The following is a 14,892-nucleotide window of genomic DNA, read 5'->3' as shown; positions in this document are numbered from 1 at the left end:
GGCTCTACGTTCAAAAGGGATGCAATATAAGTTAAGTCAGTAACCTTCCCGATACTACTGAAGGAGCTTGGAGAAAGTGGCTCTAGAAGAGCTGTACATTTTCTATTTCCAGGGCCTCAAAACTGCCCTGCAGGTGCCATGACATCCTAGTTCGGTCCTTGGACAAAAACTCTGTTACCCTTCAATTTTTTGTGGCAGAGAAGAGGAGGATGAGCTGAGACCCTGATTCCATTTTTCCTCAATGCTTCTACAATCTAGCTATGCTGCACAGTCATGCTAGAACTAGTGGAAGAAAAAAAAAATGGGGGCAAACAACTAGATAGCAACTGCACCATACCTACTAAGAAATCAATGGAAGATCTCATCTGTATCAAGAAGATCAAAGCCCAAAAGGAGCATCCAAGCCATATATCCCAGTGCTAGTTCTTGTGACATTCTAGCTGCATTCTCCTTGCAGATTTTTGTGTTTGTTTTCTTAAAACAGTAACACTTAAGGAAAATAACTTGTCTGTTTTTGTAGTTTCCCGATACACCCGCTCTCAACATGTTTCACGTTATAAATAAATAAATAAATAAATAGAAAAATGCAGCTTTTGATTCAAGGACAGACAGTCAGAGATTTAAAGATACAGCAGGTTGGTAAAGCTCACCTCATCATCCTTTGCCGGGAAGACTTTTAGAACCTGATTTCCCATGTAGCGATGTCTCTGGACCTATGAATGAATGTTTCCAAAAGTTAGCTAGCTTTGACCTGGTCCAAATGCCATTTTGAACTCTTAAAAGTCACTGTCTAAAAGACATGCAAATTCAATTCCACAGCTAAATATAGTGTTGCAGTTATATTCCAGCAGACTTTTAAAAATAGTTGCTAAAGCTTCTGCACTAGGTATCACTTTGAGCTACCTTCAAGCACACTCATCACTCTGCTCCCCACCTCATACACTCGGTAATTCAAGTTCATCTGTCAGCCTTCTTTCTTCACCCCTGTTGCTCCCATCATGCCTTCCACTACAGATGGGGGGAAATGCAATACAATGTGCCCAGTTTCCAAAATCTTCCAAGTTACTTCTCAGTGTTAGTGACTTCTACTTTGAGGGAAGAAGGCAGGCTTGTAAGATAATTTTTGTCTCATCTCGTTCTCCATTCTGAAGCACACCAAGGACCTATCTGCACCACACTTTAAACATTAAAAGTCTTCCCTCAAAGAAATATTTCCTAACAATGGTGCTGAGAGTTGTTAGGAGATTCCTATTTCTCTCACAGAGCTACAATTCCCAGGAAAGAGGGGTGGATTGCTTAACCACTCCAGGAACTGTTGCTCTGTGGGTCTCTTAACAACTTTCAGCACCCTTAACAAATGAGCCCTAAGGATCATAAATGTCTGACGTGGCATGGTACTGCTTTAAATGTATAGTACATATAAGGCCTTAGTGAATGGGATGTAGCTCCAAGTATGCATCATAAGACTACAGCCTTAATTCAACTGGCTATACAAAATTTGATACCTCCTGTTGTAGTCATCGTTTTGTGATGTTCAAGTCACCAGTTCAGATTGTCCTCCGTGGCCAGATCAGGTATGCCCGCAGCCTCGGAATATGTGCAAAATAGTACTCAGGACTGTGTGTGCAATGCAAAAAGAAGCAGCCCAAATTTAATTCATTCACCCAAATTTTCCAACAAGATAGGGTGAATTCCACAACCTCGGGGAATTGTGAAAATTAAACAGGCCATCATGGTTTCTTATTTTGCACAATTCATTCTGCACCTTTTAAACAACACGTTCCTTTTCTATTTGTCATGGGGAGGAGCAAAAAGCCACAGAGGCACTGAAGCTCCATCCCTTGACCGCTGGTATTCTTATTCAGCAATTCCTCTGGATTCTAAAATTTCACAATGCAGTTTCAATCATCTTCACAGCACACACACAACCCCGATTGTGACAAAATAAAAAGAATGCTTCTCTCCCCACCACTCACACTCAGGCATAAGAAATAAGGGAAGTGATCTCTCTCACACACACCAATATCTACTTAAAGTGAGCTGTGATGGCTGTGTTAAAAACCAGGAGCTGATGCTCATAGCAGCTGCCCTTGCCACAATAAGTAGCCAGCTCATTTGCAACTCATTTGCACAACCTCTTTTGCCTAGGATAAATTTTCAAGTTATGTAAAAAGCCCTACAGCAGTTGAACAATAAGCACTTCTCCAAGTTTACATCCATACCTGAGATGATCTTGTGAACCCCAAGACAGCAAAACATTTCCCATCCGTCTTGTATTTCATCTGTTCCTCGTCTACCTTAGAGAAAGGAACTATATCGCTCCCATAGCGGAATCCTGCAGAGTGAGAGAATCAGTTCCTATGTTATTAAAGGAGGGTGACTCTCACATGGGAGCCTAAATGCAGAGCGGAAGAGGACCAGAGAGCCTTGCTGGTAAATATGAGTGTGTGGGGTGGAACTGGAGAGGACCCTCCCATCTCACAAACCACCAGCAGCCAAGGGCCATATAGAGACACTGCCTGGAACCCCTGAAAGTCGAACACAGGCACAGTTGGAAGGTAAACCTGCTGCATGATTCCCTTCAGCCTATGGACAGAAGCAGAGATGGAGCTAGACATGGAAGGAAGGTTAGCTATGTGGTGTGTCTCCTCCTACCTCAAGTTTTTCCTTCAAGAGTGCATTCAAAGTGTGCATGTGTGTGTGTCACTCCTGTTGTCACACATACTCCATACTCAACATACAGATCAACCAAGCATCTTTTAAACTGCAATCAGGGCTGTCCTATTGCAGCTCAAGGGCTGGTGGGGGTGGCTAAGGACGACATGCTTCCTCTAAAGAGATCTCCCAATGTGGTATCAGATAATTGTATGAAGCTTGTATCTCTTGATACCCTAGAAATTCTTTTGTGTATTTAGCAAAACATGCATGCCCCAAATCTATATTCAGTGCTCTCCTGTCTGGAATGGATATAAAATTTAATTCCTCTGTTACCAATGTTACTTTCACTTATTCTACCTTCATCTCCATGCTTCTGCCGATAAACCAAAGCCAGAGCTTGCTCACTAAATGCAATTCACTAATGACTCTTAACTCTTTTTTTGCAAGCAAATACTTCCCCAGGAAAATCTTGGTGCTCAAAGCAGAAGTCATACCTTGAATAACATCCTCCTTCTGAACTTCCGTTTCATCATCGTCATTCAAGCAGTAAACTGTTTCTTTCTGCACATCTTCTCTTCTTAGTGTCTTGGCATCTACAACCATCCAAGTTTTTTTCACTTTTTCCTCGGTGAACTTGACATCGAAATTAAAAAGATAAGTTATTTCATGTTAACAGGCAGAACAATCCTAAATACGGGAAGCCAAAAGAACTTGTGCCATCTTGAATTAAACTGGAGTAAATTACCCCTAGTCTGAACTACTGACAGCTAAATTGGCCTAAGCCTGTCAGAGGAAAACAAGCCTTTAAAATAAGAGTGAGACTGACACCACCCTTTTTCCCATCTTGAGTTCCACTGGGTTGCCAGGTCTTATGACTGAGCTGAACAGAGCTAGGATTCAGCATACACCACCAAACATCAGCAACACCCATTTTTCAGGGTTTTTGCCAGCATAAGATCCCTGGCTAAGCTAGGACATACGACTTACACCAGCATAGCCGAGCTGTGCTGGGAATCCGCTGACTAAGCTAGAGACCCACTGGATCCTAATTTGCTCATCCCAGCAATCTTGGGTTTGGATTGCTCCCTTGTGGATTAGATATCCACTGCAACAATTCAAATGCCCCCTTTCCTTTCCCAGGCATAAGACAGCAGCCAACTTGCACTGCACTAGTAAAAATAGAAATTTATTTTACTGATCATCAATGATATGCCAACACTGAGTTAGAAAACACTGAAAAAATGCCTGAAATTTCAGGTGCACATAATCATGGACTGACAGTCTACAATGAACTAATTTCTAGTGACTGCAGGAGACAAACTGCAGATCTAAAAAGTTACAGTGGTCCTATATACAAGAACACTTTACCGGAAAATGTGAGAAGTTCCCCAAGAGAAATATGGAAGGAGTTCATTGCTATGCAGTTTCTCCAACTGCTACCACTTGCATTTTCCATGGGAATAGGAGTTTCAGAAACCAGACAGTGAGCTTTATGAAAAACGACCACATTCTATCTCTCTATGCTGTCAGATTAAATAATTTAATAGGCAGCTATACTAATCAGTTACTGCGGTTGAATCTGAATTTACAACTAATTAATCCCTGCTGTGTTTCCTCCCTTCTATTAGCACCAGTGTTGGCATGTGTTCAATTATGCTAATATCGTGCTAAAATTTAAAAAGTGGTCATTGTAACTTACTGCTTTGTAGGCCACAATCCTTATAGACAATTGAGAACCAATTGTGAGCTGGCAAGGCCAAGCCATAGGTTTCCGTTCAACCTTCTTAAACACTGAAAGGCGCTCCAGACTCTCTCTAAATGACAAAACACAGGGAAAAGTGATACCGGTATGGTGAATCCCATAAAGCATTTTACTAATTGCCCACAGGAAAAGAATAGGTTAGTTTTAACAAAATTGTGGTCTTGAAAATGTTTTGGTTCTAGATAAGTTATCTGTGATTTTTCACATCTTCACATCATAGTAATGTATGTGTTCGATGTGCTAACTCATACATGTTTATCACAGACAGATCTTCAATTTCACCTTACATCATCTCAAGACAGGGTGATTTTCAACAGAGACTATTCCCACATCCAGAAATGTGCATGAATCCAGTTACATGTGACATTAAGCTTGATGACACTGTGGTATTTATTTTCCAGGCATTTTAAAAGTTCTGCTGAATTCTTGAATCACTTGACGCTCACTCACTTCTTGTACCAGTATAGTTAGGATGGAATGTGGCAACAGCACTAGTCCAATATCACAAAACATGTCATTGTGTTACTACCTCAGCAATGTTATATCAGCAACAGAGACGGATATTTCAATGCTCATCCCAGCCATGAAACACACATATCTGAGAGCCGCAGCCAGATAAAAGCACATGGATGCAGGAGCAAGGAGTGCAATGCATGCTATTTTTCACCCAGGTAAAATCTGTTAGGATGCATAGCAGAGCCCTCTGTTATGGCACCCACAATATGGAACTTGTTAATAAGAAAACATGCCTGGCTGACTACCTCCTTAGAAGTACTGTACTACCAGAAGATGTTTTCCTTTAGAAAAGCCTTTGTCAGCACTTCACAGAACCAATAATGTCACTGGACTACGGGGCAGATCAGCTTATAGAGCCACAGCAATGAACAATAAACTTTCACAGCTGATGTTTTTTTTCCTGATTGCTGGTTTAACACTTATTTTATATCATTTGGCTGGTGTTTATTCCCATTGTGAACTGCTTGCCATGAAACTTCCCAACAATAAAAAATCAACAAAAGTAAATATTTTTAAAATGTCAAATCCAATGCAGATATGGGTTTGGATACTAATGTTTGTTGTAATTACACATTGGGGAGGAAAGCGGCGAGGAGAGCTTGTCATTTTTAGCATTATTTTTCCCATGCTATTTTTGTTTGTTGCTGCTTGCTGGTTTTGCTTTGAGGTGCTTACACACGTTTTTAGATTTTAAGCTATCTTTATTTTACTGTGCAGGTGTCTGCAAGCAAAGAGGTGCCTCCAATATTATCAGTAAATAATGAGCACAGCTCTCCTGTCCACTGCTATTCCCGGTGCTCTTAAGGCCCAGGTTTGCTGCTGAGCATCTAGCTTGGGCCTTACGAACCTAAAACATTACACTGAAGCCAAGTTCCACCATAATGAAGTAAAGGAACACTGCGGTGTCAGAAGGAGAAAAAGACCAATTTATGCAAACAAAACCTCTGTGGGCATGAAACTGGGAGGGAAATAAATACAAGCAAAGTTTCCAATAAAGGAAGCAGGAGCAATTCAAGGTTACCTGAAAGTGTAAATGTCCTCCAGGCCTTCTTCTTTGGCTAAGGAAAGCATAAGATTTCTCACCACCTGTATGCCTTCCTTCTGCTGCCCAGATAGCCCCTTCCTTGGAAAAGGGTTTTGGTCCCTACTGGAATGCACACCATTCCCCGCGTCCCCGCTTCCGTCTTCGTCATTTGCTGGAAATGGCAAGCTAAGAATACAATAAAGAACAATTTCCATTCACATCCCTCATTCACCAGAATGACTACAAATCAATTCAATGACTTTTATTTTATTTTTTCCTGAAAGGAAAGAAATGTGAATTGACGCGTTGCATCCTCCCTTTATTCTGGTGCACATTCAATTCGTCATTCTGAAACCTTAGCAAGCCAGCCCACACTGATGCTCATTTATTGCCACACTATTAGTCACTTGTGACATGACTAGCTCTGCATAGGATCTTTAAAAGCTCCAACTTGGAGTATTCATAAATAAAGTTGACGTATTTTCCTCTGCGGAAAGAAATTGGATTAAGAATTTTGCATAATACATCTGCATGAAATTATCTTTTGATGTAATTTATATGTCAACAACAGTCAAACCTCATGTTACGTCCGCTGCGGGTTACGTCTTTTCAGGTTACGGACACGCCGAACCCGGAAGTCCCGGTATGGGTTACTTCCAGGTTTGGAGCATGTGCATGTGCAGAAGCACTAAATCGCACTTTGCGCATGTGCAGAAGTGCCAAATTGCATCACACGTGCACAGACGCAGTGCTTCAGGATGCAGCCTTTTCATGTTGCAAACGGGCCTCCAGAACGGATCCTGTTCGCAACCAAAGGTACCACTGTATACATGTTGTTAAATGTATCATTTTTTTTCTTAAAATTGCAGCTGTGGAGTGTGGGGGGAGGTCAAATCAGAATTGGAGCAGTGGCAAGTGGGAAATGGTGATTTAACCCTTTCCCCACACATGGAAACCACCCTTCCCCAAGCAGCTGATTACCCCAAGAGGAAAAAGGCCATTGGGGCAAACAGCAGTTTCTTTCCAGAAGTGGCAAAAGGGAAAGGAATATATATTTGGGGGGGGGCACTTTTCACAAAGACTGTGATGTGGTGTGAAAAGGTTAACCCAAGCACCCCCAAACTGTGGCCCTCCAGATGTTTTGGCCTACAACTCCCATGATCCCTAGCTAACAGGACCAGTGGTGAGGGATGATGGGAATTGTAGTCCAAAACATCTGAAGGGCCAAAGTTTGGGGGTGCCTGGGTTAACCCCTCCTCCCTGTATGTCTTGGGGCAGAATTCACCCCTTCCTAGTATGGCCATTAAGAAAAAGGAAGGAAGACGGAAGCTAAGATATGCAGTTCACATGACATGTGTTTGGCTTACAATAAAAGGACCTAAAGAATGGAAGCACCCATTGGAAAAGCCAAGTTTCCTTGCCCCATGCATTTCAAGTCACTTAATTCACTGAATGACCACAATGGTCTGTGCTTGCCTGCTTCCTTTGGGACTTCTGTCCTTCAGATTTCATCCACTGCATCTTGCCAATTTTTGCATTTTGCGATGTGAGCTGAGTGAAAGAAGTTTTCTTTCTTGTCTGCTATTGAGCATGAAAATCTATATATTAACCTGGGAGTAAGCTTCACTGTAATCAATGAGCTTACTTCTGATCAGACAGAACAATCCTATCTATATAATTGATCGTAGCATAGCAAAGGTGGAGGACCGGGGGGGGAGAGATAAAACTGCATACTATTTTAGCCACCTTTGTCTATTTTGCAGCATTAAAGGTAAAGGTAAAGGGACCCCTGACCATTAGGTCCAGTCGTGACCGACTCTAGGGTTGCGCGCTCATCTCACATTATTGGCCGAGGGAGCCGGCGTATAGCTTCCAGGTCATGTGGCCAGCATGACAAAGCCGCTTCTGGCGAACCAGAGCAGCACACGGAAACGCCGTTTACCTTCCCGCTGTAGCGGTTCCTATTTATCTACTTGTCTAAATATCATTCTTCCCACTGGCATATGACAGTTAAGATAATTTCTTCTTAATATTGCTTCTTGAAAGAGCCAAATCACAACCTAGTCTTTTTCTGAATACATTAACAGGGCAATCCTAACCATATCTGCTCAGAAGGAAGCCCCACTGGGTTCAAGGGGCCTCATTTCCAACAGTTGGTTGGTTGCTTGCTTGCATTCAGACCTACAATTGCTAAAAAATATGGGTATCCCTGCACAGAAACAGAAAAAAGCCTCCGAAATATAGCAATGGATGAGTACAATTGAGGCCCGTGAGAATTTCAGCTATTCTCCAGAGGTCTAGAACTGCTGAACCACAGGCAAGATCCAGCCTTTCTGAGAACAGGGGATACATTGGAGTTAGAGAAGTGACATTCCCTTTCTTAGAGCAGCATTGAAATAATATTTCATAGTTCTCTCCTCACTCACAAAAACTGAAGCGAAATACCAGTATTCTTCATGTTAGCAATGATAACATCCAGTTGATCCTCACTGAAGGGACTACTGAGGTCTGTAAAAACTTCAATGTGTCGTTTGTCATATTTTTTCCCACTAAAAGAGAAGGCAAAAATAAAAGAGTTTCAAAAGCCCAGGTGTTTCGACAGCTGCAATATTCTGACTGCTTCTTTACAAAGAGCCATTTATACTTCTAGTAAGGCCACATATGATTAATATGAATCCACAGCATGTCATGTATTTGCTGTGTTTGGCCATCACAATATAGCATATTTTAGAGGGATGTGATTAGACCTAGGAAACTCCTAGGTAAGCTGACATGTTTAAACAAGCCATAATTAACCTTAACCAAAGTATAAGGTTCTAATGAAATGCTAAACTTTATTATTCTTGCTATCCACCTTGAACTGTCAGGAAAGGCAGGATATAAAATTGTTAGATCAATACAAATAAATAAATAAATAGCACTGTCATTTTAATTATTTCTCCCCCTTTATTACTCATTGGGGGAAGCATCTGCTCTTACAATATACTGAGTGAAATTAACCAAGTGCTATATTTCACTTGGTATCAGTCATAGAAAGTACTCCAGTATCAGGTGAGCTCTGATTTTCCAACACTTAAGTCAATGAAAACTTTTACATTAGCGTAGACCTGATTCTTAGCACTGTGCTGCTGAACAAGTGCCCTATTAACTTGAAAGCAAACTTCAAAAATGGGCTATGAAAGACTTAAGTGGCTAAACTTCAGCAGTGAAAACAAATGAACAAACAGAGCAGAGCGGTGAGGGAAACCCAATACAGTCGTACCTCGGTTTACGAACCGCTCGGGTTGCGAACAGTTCGAGTTATGAACTCTGCAAACCAGGAAGTGTTTTCGGCGCGCGCGTGTCCCGTGCATGTGCAGAAGCGGCGCATGCGCAAAGCGCGAAAATCGCAAAAACCGCGCTTTGCGCGTGCGCAGAAGCGCACACTCGGTTTGCGACCTTTTCGGGTTACGAACTGCGACCCGGAACGGATCGCGTTCGTAACCCGAGGTACTACTGTACTTTTCTTTTTCAGCTTTTTATATATATTAAGAGTAAATGTCATTTTGTTCTTCAACTTCCAGTTCTTTATTTCAGTGTGAATTTGGGTCCACAAAAGCTGGTTGAGAGGTACTAACACTTCCTTTACAAAATTAAACTAAAAATGTCCTGAAGGCTATGCCAAAATAGCCCTATTTACTAAGCTGTCTAATAATACACACAGGAGATTTTTATCTCTCTTGTGGTAATCAGTCAGAATCCTTCAGTATTTATTATCTCAAAAGCACTCCTTCCATAGTAAGATAATGTCCCAACACTAAAATGGAGTCAGATCCATTTTCAAAACTGAGTTTCAGAATCCTTAAGGGCAGTTGTGGGCCGATATACTTACATTGTTTCCTTTTGGAGCAAGTCCATGCAAACAACAAGAGCATCAAGAACTAAGCACATTAAGAAAAGACACTTTAATTTTTAAAAAACACACAATTTGATACATGCTGGCCAGGATACAGTCATTACTGCACAGCCCTAATCACAGTAATATTTCACATTCAACGCACCTGAAGTGTTCAAAGCATTTAACACATCTCAATAACAGCCCTGTAGGGCAGTGTTTCCCAACCTTTTCCCAACCGTGAGCCCTTCTGACCTAGTTTCCTTTCTGTGGTGCCCCCTCCCCCATGGGCGTAGCCAGGGTGCAGGGGGGCAGCTGCCCCCCAATAAGTACAAATCAATATAAATCTGAGGTTCTGCCCCCCCCCCCAACAAAAACCCTGGCTACACCCATGCCCATGTTCTATGTAAATAGAACCTGTTTTATTTATAATTTTTATAATACAGTCCAAAAGGCGCACAGGGAGTTCTGTATATATGGGAGAATTTTTAAAAGCAAGAGGTCTTCACTGACCTGGTGCAAAAAGATCTTGTCATCCAGAGGAGCCCTGGCTGCCTAGATAAAACACTATAGCCCCACCTGGGAGTATGGTCCACTGAACTCAGTTCAGCTTTCTTCTGAGTAGACACTTAAGTTATTTACTAGATGCAAATCAGCAGCACCAGACAACAACACTCAGCTAGGCGCTGGGGTGGATTTCACCCAGACCTTACAGAGCCAGGCTGACACTGCTGACGGGCCCTACGTCCCTTGGCACTTAAATCAGGGGTGGGAAACACGGCATTAGTCCTGCTCTGGCCTGTGAAGCCATTTCTCCCAACTCATGCTGGGTGGGCTGCACAACTGAGCACCCCTGTAGAAAAAAGCTTTGCCAATAATGAAGTTGGCAAAGCGCCATGCACCCCACACTCAGCTGGATGTCGGGTGCTTGGGAAGTGCAGTGCAAGAGATTTTGACAGGTGGGAGGGATAAACCACCTGTCAACATCTGACATCATAATGATACCATGTCCTGCCCACCTGTCAATGGTGTTCTGTGGGGGTGAGACAAATAACAGTCTGGCCTACTGAGCCAAATAAGTTTGTCTTAAATAATAAGGGCTCTAGGAGTTAGTTAATGTGGCAATTCCAGACACAGTTAAAATATAAACTCCCAATCTTCCATGCAACTGTAATCTGGTGAAAAGATTTTCAACATTCATAAAGGATACTGTCCCCATGTTCAGAGCCAGGCTGAACCATATTTTGTATGTCTTCCAGCAAATCAAAATCCGGCATCATCAGGTGTCTGTGCACAGTGATATGCTGATATTGGTCCCCGCTAGCAAGGCTATTTGCAGTGTCCTCTGTGCCAAATAAAACCAAGGCGATTTCATCTTTACTCTCAGCAAACACCTGCAGATGGTAAAAGATGTCAGTGCAGATACAAAGCGATCAGTATAAACTTTGCTACTCAGCTTCAGATTACTACCAATTCATTTTTCCTACCTTATCTGCATCATATATAAAACATATTTATATGACATTTTAGGCTTTGTGGTCAGCTAGCAGACCGTTATGGGAACTACAGTTCAATATCTGGAAACAATTCCAGAGGCTAGAAAATACAGTTACAGAACTTTGCCCCCCCCCTCCCAACAACAACAACAAAAACCAGAAGTGGCAGTTTTAACATAAGTTGAAAACTGAAATAATGGTAGGAAAAATCAATGTACCAAAAGGATTGGTGGAACAGAATGCATTATCAAAGAAGTGGGGTAAACATTCTGTATTTCTGTTACACCTATGTAACTTCAAGAAGTATGAAGCTGAGGGAAGACATGGATGTGCAACAAATTTTAAACCACAGGCAGAGGCAACAGCCTCAACGCCCCTGAAGCTGCCCCAGTCTTCTATCCCATCGGAGTTATTTCTTTCCTATTCATTTCTGCCTTATTTCCCCTGGTTTATAAAGTTAACAAAACACTGCAGGCCTGTTTTGAGTTTTACTTATTCCCTTTCACATGAAGTGAAATTTAGCCCTGTTCTGATGTCATCATGCTGTGAGTTTTCTACAGCAGCTTCATGTTTATTATAACTTCTAGTGTTCGTCCCACCCCTCTGAGCTCCTTTACCTGTCGCTGAACAAACATTGTCATCACTTTTTTGGCTTGTTCAAAAGGAGATTCTTCTCCAGGACCAGAATTGCTCATAGAAAAGCCGACATCCATACACAGGACCACTGCTGCCTTCAGAAAGGAAAAGTACAAGCTGAAAAGTATAGCTAGGCGAAATCATACAAGCATCTATTTATTGAGTTGTAACATTCTACACCTACATTCTACTGCAAATGAAACTATGGAACCAATACAGCTTTCAGGCTACTATACCCACTGGGAGTATGCCCAGCTCGGTTTAATGGATTTTTTTACTTTACTCAGAAGTAGACATACACAGGATTGCTTTCAAAATTTCTACCTGTCTTGTCAAAAACAATGTAGAAAAATAAACCACAATACAGTGGTACCTCGGGTTAAGAACTTAATTTGTTCTGGAGGTCTGTTCTTGACCTGAAACTGTTCTTAACCTGAGGTACCACTTTAGCTAATGGGGCCTCCTGCTGCCACCGTGCGATTTCTGTTCTCATCCTGAAGCAAAGTTCTTAACCCAAGGTACTATTTCTGGGTTAGCAGAGTCTGTAACCTGAAGGTACCACTATAACCCAAGGTACCACTCAATCACAGCGGGATTGAGAAAAAAAGTCCGATTAGCTTTGTAAAATGGCTTTTACAATAGATATAATGTGTTTAATGCAGTAAGGGTAAAAATTGAGTGCTTATATAGAAAAAAAACCCACAATTTTTTCTTTATTCAGTTTATCCAATCTATGCATTTTGGGTCAGAGGGCCCTCCTGAGCAGAAAATGCTTGCTCTGCCTGCACCACTGAAGCTTTACAATTACTCAGCTGAGCAATACTGTTGGATCCAACCCATTATTTATAACCCACCTTTCCTCAAACTATAGGAATCAATTTTTTGAAAAATCAGGTTCCCCCATGTCCTAAACTTCTCAAATATATTTGTTCATGTCTTGGATGGAGTCACAGAACTGGAAGAACTGTTTGGCTGTTTAAATTTAATAGTTTAGGTTTTTTAAACTGCATGTTTACTGTTTTTATATTGTATTTATACAAGCTTTGCTACATAGAAAGCTGCTTTATGGTGGCTTTCCCCTCGAAAAGTGGGATATTAGTACCTAAATAACTACATAATAATGTTATTATAGAATTTAAGAGGTTGCGTCCAACTAACACATCCCAGTACTGTAGTTCAATGACTTTTGCCTGTGCAATAGGACTTTCCATCCCCATGCAACCCCTTTTATCTGCTCTGAAGAATTGGGGGAGTGAGTGAGCATTGAACACTACTTTACTGCTTGATCCCAACTGGTAAGTTTCTTATATGTGAACAAGGTCTCTCTCTCTCTCTCTCTCTCTCTCTCTCTCTCTCTCTCTCTCTCTCTGTGTGTGTGTGTGTGTGTGTGTGTGTGTGTGTGTGTGTGAAAATACCATTGTGTGCATAATCACCCCCTTTATTAATCTGGAATACAAGGCATCACTTGGTTCTAACTGCAAGTGTAGATTAGGTTAAAATCTTATATACACTTAAAGGTAAAGGGACCCCTGACCATTAGGCTCATCTCGCGTTATTGGCTGAGAGAGCCAGCATACAGCTTCCAGGTCATGTGGCCAGCATGACAAGCCGCTTCTGGCGAACCAGAGCAGCACACGGAAACGACGCTTACCTTCCCGCTGGAGCGGTACCTATTTATCTACTTGTACTTTGACATGCTTTCGAACTGCTAGGTTGGCAGGAGCAGGGAGAGCTCACCCTGTCGCGGGGATTCGAACCGCCAACCTTCTGATCGGCAAGCCCTAGGCTCTGTGGTTTAACCCACAGCGCCACCCGCGTCGTATTTACATACGAGTAAATACCATTGAACTCAATGGGTCTTACTTCTTATAAGCTATGCACAGTAATAAATAATAATAATCATTTTGTATCGCAATCCGCTTTGTGCAGAATTATCTGCCCCTGAAAAGCAGGATGCAATCCTGATTCTATATACAGCATTTCGAAGTGGGGGTCGCCCCGGGATAATCTGATCCTAGGTACCCCCTCCCCCCAACACTCACTTCACTAAGGACTAGAAGCCCCACTTTCACCTACAATAATAATAATAATAACAATGATACATCTTGAACAGAAGTCCAATGCTAGGGGATGAGCCCGTGTGAAGGAGCCGAGAGAGGTGGGGGAAGTTCCCTGCAAGCCCTGAAGCCTCCCATTAGCCCTGTCAGGGCGACGCGCGTCTCTTCGTGAGGGAAAGAGCGGCAGGGGACCAGCATGGCCGGCGGGGTCCGTCTCTCACGCCCCACCCCCCGCGCGTTACCTTCGCCCCCCGCGACATCGTGCCAGGAGCGGCTCCAGCTCCGTCTGACTTCCGCGCCTCCGCCGTCTCTTCCGGAATCTCTCGGTCAGTATCCGGCCAAGTGGGTCTCGGCGCCGGCGTGTGAGCGAGCCCCACAGCGGCCCCTCGTGGTCGCAGCTGAGATGGAGGGGGAAGGATGGAGGGCCGGAGGAATTGCGGTTACCAGGAGGAGAGGGTCGTGTTGGCACCAAAGAGGATGCTCAGGCTGCAGTTCTAATGCACGCTTCCTGCAATGATTTAACAGTGTCGGATTTACGTATTATAAACTAAACAAGCTACTGTATAGCTTAGGGCCCCACTCTCTTGGGGGCCCAAAAAAAATTTAAGGGGGGGGGGACTGGATGTACATTTCCAAAATATAAGATTAAAAAAACAAATAAAATAAAACCTACATAGAGCAACAGTGTTTTGTTTTGTGTTGTGTAGGCTCCTGTGATGTAAGTAATGGGCCCCGTCTGCTAGCCTGCTCCCTAAAATATCACTGGTTTGCTCATTTCTATATATAGGGTGCCTACATTCTGCTATTTATAATTATTAGTTTGCATCATATATTTGCACCTATTATTATTTCATGTTATAGCAAGTTTC

The 14,892-nt window shown here is 42.4% G+C and overlaps 1 protein-coding gene across 1 annotated transcript in view; it reads right to left on the bottom strand.

Moving 5' to 3' along the window:
* Positions 1 to 14,372, bottom strand: part of XRCC5 (X-ray repair cross complementing 5) — a 38,562-nt gene extending 24,190 nt beyond the window's left edge. The window contains exons 1-10 of the mRNA XM_035128258.3: positions 14,266 to 14,372; positions 11,948 to 12,061; positions 11,045 to 11,228; positions 9,832 to 9,880; positions 8,387 to 8,509; positions 5,958 to 6,146; positions 4,358 to 4,472; positions 3,153 to 3,291; positions 2,223 to 2,335; positions 651 to 713 (exon numbers count right to left, since the gene is read on the bottom strand). Of these exons, the coding sequence (XP_034984149.1) occupies positions 651 to 713; positions 2,223 to 2,335; positions 3,153 to 3,291; positions 4,358 to 4,472; positions 5,958 to 6,146; positions 8,387 to 8,509; positions 9,832 to 9,880; positions 11,045 to 11,228; positions 11,948 to 12,061; positions 14,266 to 14,283 (1,107 nt within the window). The 5' untranslated portion in view covers positions 14,284 to 14,372. The remainder of the gene's footprint in view (positions 1 to 650; positions 714 to 2,222; positions 2,336 to 3,152; positions 3,292 to 4,357; positions 4,473 to 5,957; positions 6,147 to 8,386; positions 8,510 to 9,831; positions 9,881 to 11,044; positions 11,229 to 11,947; positions 12,062 to 14,265) is intronic.
* Between the last annotated feature and the right edge of the window lie 520 nt (positions 14,373 to 14,892).

This window comes from Zootoca vivipara, chromosome 1, assembly GCF_965207765.1.
Source record: "Zootoca vivipara chromosome 1, rZooViv2.hap1.1, whole genome shotgun sequence".
NCBI lineage: Eukaryota > Metazoa > Chordata > Lepidosauria > Squamata > Lacertidae > Zootoca > Zootoca vivipara.
Note: the sequence above shows the minus strand (reverse complement) of the source record. Positions and strands in the feature narration are given on the sequence as shown.